Below are 12,277 nucleotides of genomic sequence, written 5' to 3'. Positions count from 1 at the left end.
TTTTTTTTTCTTACACTTTAGCAACAGCAGAGAAGGATCCAGGTGATTACTATTTGTGTCTATGCATGATCGTACCATTGCTTTCAGTGTATATTAAAGTTAATTTAGTTTATTAGTTTATTTAAACAATCCCAGCATTTTGACCAGAACACAATAAAATATTGCAGTTAAAGTTGTGCTTGTAGTATAGCCCGTGCATTGTTTGCCTGTAGTGAAACATGCATGTGATGTGTGTTATTTATTAACAATCTAGATAATTGTAAAATTCTGTAATTTCTGGAGTTTGACATAGTTTTGAGGATCATATTTTCATCACATTCTTCAAACAGAACATTCTGTTTAATTTGAAAAATATACACAGAGGAATTCATTAACAGCTTCTTTGGGTTTTTTTAATTGACTGAATTTATAATTAAAGGGACATTGTCAAATTACTTGAGACCCAGGTTTTCTGAGTATAAGCTTTTGTGAAACATAATGGGCTAAATCCTGAATTTGGCCCTCTGTTTTTACTCAGGGTTTACTCCGTTGAAATTAATAGAAGATGCCCTGGGTAAGGACCTTAATGTTTGGCACCATGTAAATGGAATGCTTTCCAATAAAACTTCAAGAAATAGAGGGAAAGATTAGTGGCGAAAAATTGTGTAAATGGAAAATATTCTCTTACATTGTTTGCAGTTGAAACATGACAATATCTTTCTAATGTATGAGAATCAAAAGTCAAACTTCTTAAAAACTACAGTGAAATTGACTAGTTTATTTTCATTCGTCCACGTGAACTCTCTAGATACTGGTGTTTTGTGCAATGTCCATTACCACCCCAATGGGTGCTCCATGAAGTCTTCTGCTTTCTGCTTTGCCCAGTTTGTTTGTTGGGCATATGCACGCGTTCACACACTGCATGCCCTAAAAATGGTCAGATTGGATTAGTTTAATCTCCTTTCAAAGCTAGTTCCACACTCAAATGCTCTCAGTAAAATGGCTAAGACGCCTTATTTATGTCTCACATTTCATTCGGATCTTTGTAAACTGCACTGTTACGGAGGAGAGCAGCTGTCTTGAGAAGCCAAGGATGAAGATGTGGTTGCTGATATATCTGGGTCCTGACCTATTGATGACTTTTAAGATCAGAACCAGGAACTTGAACTAGCAACAGAAATCTTGTTCAGTCACTCTCCTGTTGGGAAGGGGGGAAAGGCCATGATTATTACCTAGATAAAGTGGTGGAATAAAAATGTTTGTTAAATCTTCAGTGTTCATGCCTAGTCTAAAAATGAGGCTCAGTGCATGTCTGGCTAGGAGAATGGTGCTGCCAACTCTTGAAATTTTATCATGAATCTTGTGTATTCTGCATTTTTCTTAAAGGTCCAGCTCCTAGAATTATGCAGTTTTATTCTAATCCCAGTTTTCATTTTAAAAAAAAAGTAAAATTTCTAGTGCTCACAGCTACAGAGAAAGGCTTGAGAATACGAACTATAAAGGCTCAAAACCACCAGAAGGGAAATAAAGAGAACCCAAAATGTGTATTTTTAAAAAAATAAAAAATGGTAAGCTAAACTCATGATTTTGGGGGGCCTCACTCATGGTTTTTTGAATATTTAGGGTTGGCAATATTGGGTGTGGGTTTGCCTATGAGAAAGACATGGCTACCATGAGGTACCAAAGAACCGATGCTATGGTAATCGTAGTTCTATTTATATGGACACTAATTTCCCCAGACATGATTAATCTTGGGGATTCTGGCAGCATGATGGACAGTGAGTCTGTCTGTTCCTCTAGGAGCTCAGGAGAGTCCTCTTCTGGACTGTAGTTCCTTGGTATCTTAGGTTTCTTTGCCTTGCAGACCAAATGGAGGCATTCAACAAATTTTGTTTCTGGACTGGGGCATCTTCTGCATCTGAGACTGAAGTGGAACAAGACTGATGTTTTGCCTCCCTTTGTCTTTCACTATGTCCACACTGGTGCACGTATTCAAGTCCAGGACTGTGTACATGCTCACACATGCTTCCCAAACCCATTCCAAGTGTCTACATTATGCTGTGCTTCACATGGGTATAACGCTGTGTACACATGTATACAGATGTCCACACTGCCGCTGCTGTTACATGTCTCAAGAGACCAGGTCATAGATGGTCTGGCCTAATGGTCGGAGCAGGAGTCAGGCCTAATGGTTGGAGCTGAGGGTCAGAACCAGATTACTTGGATTCAAGAAAGGCAGAAGCAGGGCTGGTTCCCAGACAGGAGCGAGGCTGGGACAGGACTGGAACAAGGCAGGATCTAGGCTGGAATGAGGCTGGGTGCAGTGCAGGAGCAAGGCAGGAGCAGGGCTTGGAGTGAGCTGAGCACAGGGAGGCAGAGAATCTCCTGGCGTGTGCATTGAGCAGCCGCTCATCCTCTGCAGCTGTTGGGCTTAAGAACAAGCCAACTGACTGCCTTAGCCAATCAGGTGGTTCTGCTATAGCCTAGCAGTGCTCATTGACTGCCTGATGACTAGGCAAGTGCATCTGCAGCCCTCATTCCTGACAATATGACATTAGCACTACCATTTTGAGCAGTATCCTAGAGTTCTGTGTGTCACAGGGAGACACTCTTGGAACCACGTTACTGTGTGCTGTTGGTACTGTCCCCTGCCGTCACACGTTGGCTGATGGCAGTTCCTGATCACGTTGCCCTTCACTGTTATTTCCTGCCAAACTGGGTGGAAGATATGCAGCAATGGGATGATGATTTTGGTTCTGCTCCTGCTCTGTATTGTGGGACAAATAGTTATGCAGTGGAGTAGGCCCTTGGTGAGATACTGGATGGAATTTGGGCAGAACTTTCTGGCAAGTTGAAGATGGCTGACCTTGAGAGTCATGAATGCTGGTATTACCATAGTGTGCCTTTAGGTGGACTGTCACTTCTGGTTCAGGAGAAGCAGCACCGTGCAGTGGAGTCACATTGTTTTCGAAACCTGGGGTGACCAGCAGTGGCTTCAAAACTTCCCAGTGAGGAAGCAGATTTTCATGGAACTATGTGAAGCACTTGCACCAAACCTCCAGCACCAGAACACTCGATTCAGGAAAGCCATGCCGGTCCAGAAGTAGGTGGCTATTTCCCGGTGGAAACTGGCAACACCAGAAAGCTATGGGTCCATTGCAAACCACGTTGGGGCAGGAAAATCCACCACTGGGGTTGTGGTTGTTCAGGTTTGCAAGGCAATTAACACTGTGATCTACCCAGGGATGGTTGCCATAAAAAAAGTTCCAGAAATAATAGCCAGGTTTGAGAAAACGAAGTTTCCAAACTCTGCATGGACCATTGGTGGCACCCACATCCCAATACTTTGCCCATCACAAGGGGCAAGTGATTATGTGACCCAAAAAGGTTACTATTCACTCATTTTGGAAGGCTTGGTGGACCACAGAGGCAGATTCGTGGATACCAACATGGGAAACACTGTAAAGGTTCATGAAACCAGGGTGCTGAGGCAATTAGGATTGTACTTCAAAAAAGGAAGAAGGGACTTTATATTGTTCTGCACAGTTTGTCTGTGCCCACTGTTATTTTGAGGGACCCTGCATACCTACTTCTAACTTGGCTCATGAAACCATACCCTGACATCAGTGACTCTGGAAAAAGAGTATTCAGTTACAAGCTCAGTGGTTGAAAAATGATCACGGTATATGCATATGGTAGGCTGAAATCTTGTTGGCGATACCTGTATACCCACCTGGATGCCACTTTGGCAAATCCTGCTTGTATAATTGTCGCTTGCTGTGCATGCCATAACATGTGTGAGGGTAAAGGGTAGTGCTTCCATTCCAAGTGCACTCAGGATGAATCTGGATTACAAACTGTGGATAGGCAGTCGGATCCCACCCACATACATGGTGGTTCTGGCTCCCAGCCAGGAAGGGAAATCAGGGATGACATATGCGCACACATCTTGCAACAACAGAGAGGCAGAGGATGACATTTGCCTGTGCCAAGGGACATGGTCACACCTTGTATAGCTGCTGGAAATGCAGATGAGGGAACATTGATACTTGTGGAACTACATAGCTTTGTAAAGGTTTTGTTCCCCTGTGGCAGATTTGGGGGATGGGCACTTGGCAAGGTTCAGGGACTCCTATAGGCTCATAATTCCACTCCTGGATTCTATGGAGGTGGTCTCTCTGTTAGGGGTTTTATGTGTCAGTGGATGGAGATGTCTTGGGAGTCCTGCAGGCTCCATGTTCTCCTTGTGGTCACTTGTCTTGAAAGAGGGTCCTCTGACTCAGCAGCACCCTGGGCAGCAGCTGGAGGAGAAGGAAGTGGTGGTGGTGGTTCATGGACAGGTGCAGTGGCCCTGGTAGTAGGTGAACCCCAAACCCTTTCGGCCACCAGTTTTGGGAGCATCTCCATTAGGGCATGCTCCTGTTCTCTGTGGTGTGTCTTTTGCTCCATGAACTGGTTCATCCATGTCTCTTCCTGCTAAAGAGCCCTCTTCTCCCATGCTCTGAGGAATTCAAACTGCTCCTGGTTTCTCTTGTCCATCCTTACGAGCAACTTATCCAGAGCAACTCCGTCTGCCTCTGCTGTCTCTGGGGTGCTGCTTCTGCCCTCCTGGTGGAATGGTGTCCCTCGTGGGAGCTGAAGTTCCTGCCAGTTTAAAAAGAAGGATAGCATTTTTTTCATTTGGAAGAAGCTGAAAAAAAACAACATAACATAACTTTTCTAAGGCCTCAATTTTGATATTTTTCAGCATTCCAGGAATGCAACTGTTAGACTATCCTTGGTTCTCAGGCAATGATTGCATCCCATGAGGAAGGAGCAGAGTATACTAATGGTGAGATACAAGTACTACTATTTTTTAGAATGTTAAATTTTCATAGAATCTCAAAGAGGGTGTAAATGGGGGAGGGAGGAGGACACGACATTTCTGACCAGGGGTTTTGTTACTAGTTAGTAATTTCTGTTTTAAAGACTGGCTAACATTTGGAGAATATAGCAGCTTTCAAGGTACAAGAAAAGCAAAGAGAGGTGGCTTTCCAGCCCTGAGAAGAGATCCAGCAGTCATTGCCAGAGATGTTTCTGCTAATGGTCACCCTGCTATATATTACTGAATGGGCAGCTGTGAAGGTGGACCAGGCAGATTTGCACTGCCATTGAACTTCAAGACCCAGCTGAAGGTTCTTCTACACCAGAAATTTGCTGAAATATGCTTACAGGAGTGGGAGGCAATTCAACCAGAAAAGGACTCTGTTCTCATCTAGCATATGACGTTTCCATGCAAACGGAAATATGAACAATGAACACGGTCCACCTACCTCCAACCCCCAGCATCACCAGAAGATCCTGCCCCTGTGCCTGTCTATCAGTGAAATAGAGAAAGAAAGAAGGAGAGACGCCCCAACTTTATTTGGTTGCCTGAAGTTTCAGATCCAGGCAAGCCCCTTCCCTCTCCATTGCAAAGGGACACCGCACTGTGTTTATCCAATTGCCAGACTAGTTCCTCTCCCACCTGACTTGTGCAGCAGGGCTTGGTGTGGCAAGGGGCCAGACGTCAGGGACAGGGATGGGTAATTGTGTAATTATGTAATCTTCCAAGGGATAAAGGACTTCTGTGAGTAACTTTGCCTCAGACAACCAGTGTTCCTTTCCCCTTCCCGGACTTAAGCCTCCCTCCACCTCAACCCTCACTCCTCCGTTCCGTGGGGCTCTTGTTTGTAAGGGGACAGTAATATTGGGGGAAGGGAGAGGCACTGAAACTGTAATCTTCCAAGGGACAAAGACAACTGAGACTAACTTTAGACAAACAACTATAAGTTTTTTACAGCTGTCCCATCCCCAGCCTGGACCTTTCTACCCTTCCACCTGACAACGGGGTGGGGAGGAACCTTTATAGATTGGGTAAGGGTCAGGAAGAAAAGTGTTCAGTGCATTGTGGGAATGGGGATAGAGGACTATTGAAACTTGAGACATAGTACACGCCCCTTAGCCCCATCCACATTGCAAACTGGCATGGGTATGGGCTGTGCCACACCCCTCAGGTATGCTAGCTCACTCGCCTTGTGCTGGCCTTCAGACATGTGCTTCTGGGGTTTAGGTGTGGACAATAGGGGAGTTATGGTACGACTACAGGAATGGGCATGTGTACAGCCACTGTGTACCTTTTGTTTTGGCTAGTTCTGGAATCAATCTTAGTTTGTGTTGTACTGAGTAGCTTGTTACGACTAGCTGGACTAGAATATGCTGGAAGTGTCATTAAACCACATCTCAGCGATGCAGACAAGTTTGGGTGTTCTGTCGAAAATCAGATGATGATCAGTGCTGGATTTATTGACAGCTGATCTCACATTCATCAGCAGATGGTTGTGTCTGCAATTTGGGAGGGAGGGAGTTCTTCAGGTTCCACTCTCTTGAAGGTTCCTTTTCTCCAACAACATAGCAGCACTCTTCGGTGCCTTATGGTCAGAGAGTTGGCAGTATGGTCTGTGAAAGAGAAGTGTTGGAGCATTAGAGTGTTTGACTAGTGGTCTGTGTAGGTGAGGGCATTTTCTGTGTGCATGTGTGCCTTTTAGTGTCTTTTTATTACATATATGTACAGTACCTAGCACACCAGAACCTTGATCCTTGGAGCCTTGAGGCACTACTGCAATATCAATTATATCTGCAACAGTGTGGGGGTTGTCTTGGTGATGTTCCCAGGATGAGGTCACTTTCCATTTGAGAAGAAGGCTTAGATGGTGATGGAAAGCTGTGTGAAGATGACTCTGGCTGGGGCCCCCTCTTGATGCTAGTGATGGAGTGAGGAAGACAGCTGCTACGAAGTGGGCTTTCCAGTTCTCCCGTCCCTTGGGGAGGAGAAGTTTCTGTAGCGAGTAAATAAACAGCATACTGTTGGTGAAAATTAAATTAGATTTTAAAATTCTTTCAGTTTTTATCGTGTACATTCCAGTTCTACATCCATGGTGTGCCCAAAATTCCCATTGACTTCTGTGGAAATGTTGGGTTCCCAGGAAATGCAGGATCTTTTCTCCAAGTTTATTGTAACAAACAAGTAAGGACATCTGTGTGTGTGTGTGTGTGCGCGCGCGCATTATATATTATACATATATCTATGTTATAACTATATATTATAACATATAATGTGTATGTGTGTACTGTGACAAAGTTCTTCCTCTACCTTGGTGGGTCTTGCGCTTATTGGCAGATTTGCTCGCCTTGGAGCTTCACGGCAGCCCTCAGCTTGGCCATTTTTCTGAACCCACAGTCCAGGTCGATGACTCCTGTGTCTGACCAGGAGTTGGGAGGTTTGGGGGGAACCCGGGCCCGCCCTCTACTCCGGGTTCCAGCTCGGGGCCCTGTGGAATGCAGCTGTCTAGAGTGCCTCCTGGAACAGCTGTGCAACAGCTACAATTCCGTGGGCTACTTCCCCATGGCCTCCTCCCAACACCTTCTTTATCCTCACCATAGGACCTTCCTCCTGGTGTCTGATAATGCTTGTACACCTCAGTCCTCCAACAGTCCACGTTCTCACTCTCAGCTCCTTGTGCCTCTTGCACCCAGCTCCTCACACTCACACCACAAACTGAAGTGAGCTCCATTTTAAAACCCAGGTGCCCTGATTAGCCTGCCTTAATTGATTCTAGCAGCTTCTTGATTGGCTGCAGGTGTTCTAATCAGCCTGTCTTAATTGTCTCCAGAAGGTTCCTTATTGTTCTGGAACCTTCTCTGTTACCTTACCCAAGAAAAAGGGACCTACTTAGCCTGGGGCTAATATATCTGCCTTCTATTACTCTCCTATAGCCATCTGGCCCGACCCTGTAACAGTACACACACACATGTACAAAGATTTCCTTACCTCTTTGTAACAACAACTTATGTATATATAAACTAATATATAAAATATATGTACTGTTATTACTGACAAACTGATTTCTAATTTTAAGTGAGGAATATAGAAAAATAGTGCAAATGATTAAAAGAACTGAGCAGCCTGTAGCACGCTAGCAGTGGTGACAAGTTATGCATAGTCGTTATATGATTAGAATGTGTTTATAGAGTGAATCCTTACGCCTTTGTTTTACTCCTCTTTGCTGTACACCATTATGGTGTATGTTATTTGTTTTAAAGCCATATTTTCTTATGTGCACCAGAGACTTACTACTCTGACTTCTTATTCCTGCAAATCATTGATATGAGCGATGTAAAATGATGACATGAAGGGAGTGGAGAATAGTACAGGAATTGACTGAAATTATATGGTGTGTTTATTTCTTCATTATTTTTGTGTTTATCCCTCACTTTGTTTTGTTTTTTTTTGCACACTTTAAAATAAGTCCATTATCATCCAGCTAAGTCTTAGAGGACATTGAATCTGTTCTTTGGATGCACTGGCAAATGAATATATTGTGGAATGAATATGAATAAAGCCCTTTGCTCACAGTGAAAAAAGAGTGATGCACAATGTTAGTAAGATCAATATTTTATTTTTCTGTTATATTTATAATTTAAATGCATAATTAAATTCACTTTTTTACAAAAAGGGTAGCTGTAAATAAATCGGACAATTCACAGGAATTGGTAAAATGACAATAAATACATTGTGATGAAAAAGCTTTTTGGATCCCGTGAAACACTTTTATCCAATGAAAATCACAAAAGGTCCTGAACAAGATGCAAATACTAATGGATCTTGCATGTCTTAATTCTAGATAGATGAATAGGCCCTGCACCTATTGTAGTGAATGACCAAACTGCTGTTCCCTTTGATGAAAACATGACTGGACCCATAATGTGTATTGGATTTATCCATAACATTGTATTTGACATTGTAGCTGAAGACAAGGGAAGAGTATTTCTTAGTGATTATCGCTGACCTCTTAACTTATGCAACAGATTATACAGAGGTGAACATGCAAATTCTTTGTGTTATGAGAATCTTTTCTCAGCAGTGTGGTTGCCAGGTTCCCAGGTCTAACCCCCAAGTGCTCTCATTTTCACAGTGTCTCAACTGAACTAAATTCAGAGTGTTTTCCCAGAAGACAGTAGTTAGGTTTTTGTTTTTTGTTTTGTTTTTTCTTTTTAATGGAAGATGTGATGTAAGCTGAATTTACATAGACAGGATTTGTTTGCAGTCTGGATGATATTTTGCATAGGATTCCTATATTGTTAGATTATACAGAAAACCCTGTCTGAATAAAAATGAACATTAAGAATAGCCAATACACCAGATAACTTACTTATACCCTATGCCATTCTTTACAGCATGGGCTGCTGAAATTCTCATAGCTGCAGATATTCTGTTCAGGCAGTATAATTACCATATTATAGTGAAAATAGCAGCAACCTCCATATTAAGGCTTTCTAACACTTCCCATTATAATTTTTTCTTCCAACCATTTTTAAGAGCTCTAATGCCTCCATGGTTTGCAGCAGAGACTTGACATTTTGCGGAGAGATGGTCCTGGAATCAAACACACATTTTGCCATTCCCATGAAAATGTCATGTTTCTGCACAAGCAGCCTTAATTCTGGCATATCCTAACTTTTGAGTACTTGACTTTTTGAAACCTTAAAAACATTCTTCTAATGTATGTTTTTTGTATATAAATGTATATTTCTGAGGTAATTTTATGAATTAAGTCATATTAATAACCAGTAATATTTGGTGTATAACTTGATATACATTCTCTGTTTGTGTAGTAATAAACATATCTCTTTGATTAAGGTCTGAGGTATTTTTCAGATGAGTTTACTGTACTAGTTCATAAACAGGGAGCTCATTCCAATGAACAGCGTGTAGAAATGTGCACTTCATCATCACCTTTTTCCTCCCTTTCAACCTCCATGCTGCTTAGGAAAAAGATGACCCTACTCACACACAATGAATAATGTTTCATTTACATTGTACTTATAATAAAGCAACCTTTCATCACTTACCCCATTTATTCTCCCTCCTCGGAAATGAATATTTTTGCCCATAAAGTTATTTAAAACAGGACTAGATTAGGGGTAATAAACTCTACCTCCTAAACCACAGCTGCTCTTACTGACTCAGAGGCTGGATAGGAGCTTTTAATGTTAATTTTGTAAATAAATTACTCACTATTGGGAGTTGGGGAGGCTTAGTCTTTCTTATGAGTGCTACAGAGGTTGAGGATGTGGGACTAAGTTTCAAATGGTTGGGAAGCTGAAGGTGCCATATTTGTTGTGCGTATATGGATGTTTCTTGAGGGTACAGGAGCCAATCAGATTACAGAGATTTCCATGAAGTCTAGTTCTTTTATTTATTATATAAATTGGATCCTTTCTGACAGTCGGATACCATTGTGATGAATGGGCTATAAGAACCTAAAGAGAATAAACTAGAAGAAAATCTTACCAAAGGCTCCTGTAGATTTTGCAACTGTTCAAAAACATACCATATATAGCATGCACATATTATTCTTCAGCCAGTCAAAGTGCTGAGGTCTGAAGTAAGTGTGAACCCCATGCTACTGTGGGTTAGTAATAGAACAGCCTATGTCTGCTTAATTTGAAATAAATTCACAGGTAATATATCATTAGAAACAAGTTTTCTAAAGGAAAGGAAACATGTAAATGCCCTCAAAGCTCACAAGGATCTATCTGAAGAAAAACAAGAACACTACAAACATTATTGAAATTGAGGAGGCAAGTAGAGAGTCACTTGTACGTGTGGTGAGAGGGCTTCATGGTGATTTAAAGCTGTCAGTGCATGTTCATTTCACTGAATGAACAAAGAAAAATCAGTGACCTGCACAATCACATAACACCATGTTGTTGGACTCTTATTACTATGCAACTAAATGAAAATCAAATGAGAACATAAGAAAACACCCTCGTCCTCAGCTTATTCACATGGATCTAATGTTTGCTATGTTTATTTACATAGGGATTTATTCTATTGAAGTAAAATATTCTGTAGCCACCAGTGGAACAGTGTCAGTATTGCCAACCTCAAACATTCAAAATTGGCTTAAAAATTATGGGATTTTTTAAAATAATACATTTTGTATTCTTTGTTATTTGCCTTCCAGTTTTTGGATCTTCAGGGTTCACGTTTTGAAGCTTTTTCTCCAAAATCATGAGTCCTAGGAACTTTTTTTTAATTGAGAGCTGAGATCCTCGTGATTTGCATGTGACTCCAGGAACTGGGGCTCTAAAGAAATAATGATAATTAAGTTTTTAGTAGAATGTTTTAAGATCCTTGATTTACAAAACCCATTTAACTCTTAAGTAACAGTTATGGAATCATTGGTTAAAGCTCCATAGTTAAGGTTGAGTTCCATTTTTCCTTAAAGCAGGAATTCATCCTTTTTTTTTGGGTAAGGAAAATGTAGTGTATCCTCCTTAGATGAATAGTCCTTACTCTTTCAGTACAGAATTAATTTTCTGAGAATTTACAAGAAAACCCATTAATTAGTTTGAGTTAAAACTAATTTAAAATTGGGTCCTTTAAGAAATTCAGCATCTACAGCAGTTTTTACTTGGTTCCAAATGATCTTAACAATTAAATAACAGAGACACTTCAAACTTTCCAGATAGTTAAAATGAAATGAAGTCTTTTGAATAAACTATATTTGAAGAAATTGGGCTGAAACTAAGCTAAGATGTTAATGATTGTGATGTCTAATTCTATAAGCTACAGACAGGCTCAGGTAACTCTTCAATGCACACATTGTGACATCACAGGTAACCCAAACACTTGTCATCTTTCCTACATGTGGATACACAGTTCTGTTGGTTGTAGTGATTCTGAGAGAGAGACTGGATACATGAGTGAAGAGTTCTCATCGGTAGATGATTTGGCCTGGCTGTCACTGGTTCATAAAGATTCTGTGGCTGCATAATAGCTTGGGCATCAGTGCTTCAAAGGCTCCCCGTGGCACTGCTATCATGGCTCCACTGTTCATTGATGCAACACAATCAGGAGAACAGAGGAAGAATCACAAGGGGGGCCCTTCACATAGTTCCAGTCTCACTAACACAGCTCTCAAACTAATGAGTCAATTGCGTACGAGATTCACCAGTCTGTTTCAGCTGCTCTGACAATGCAAAGCAGCTGTAAACCAATCTTAAGTGGACAGTGGGCTCTGGCTGCCTTGTGCTGCTCTAATATACCAGTGAATCTACCCTTAAAAGTTATTTATAAAAATAGATTTAAGGTGGAGAATCCATGTCATCAAATTGTTAGATATATTGCATGGTAATGTTATTTTGGGGGGTTAGAATTTTTAGTATTTGTGGATGGTATTTTTATTCATTTTTAAAAACTAAGGACATTCCT

At 41.4% G+C, this 12,277-nt stretch overlaps 1 protein-coding gene across 26 annotated transcripts in view; it reads left to right on the top strand.

Annotated features, from left to right (window-relative positions):
• The window catches only part of CADPS2 (calcium dependent secretion activator 2), a 556,952-nt gene that overhangs the window by 431,499 nt on the left and 113,176 nt on the right, over positions 1-12,277 (top strand). For 18 of the 26 annotated variants that reach the window (XM_037888973.2, XM_037888979.2, XM_043550250.1 and 15 more), the window contains one exon: positions 22-42. The exons of the other annotated variants lie outside the window; for them this stretch is intronic. In XM_037888973.2, coding sequence (XP_037744901.1) covers positions 22-42 — 21 coding nt within the window. The remainder of the gene's footprint in view (positions 1-21; positions 43-12,277) is intronic. 26 annotated transcript variants of the gene reach the window in all.

The sequence above is a fragment of the Chelonia mydas genome, chromosome 1 (assembly GCF_015237465.2).
Source record: "Chelonia mydas isolate rCheMyd1 chromosome 1, rCheMyd1.pri.v2, whole genome shotgun sequence".
Lineage (NCBI taxonomy): Eukaryota > Metazoa > Chordata > Testudines > Cheloniidae > Chelonia > Chelonia mydas.
Note: the sequence above shows the minus strand (reverse complement) of the source record. Positions and strands in the feature narration are given on the sequence as shown.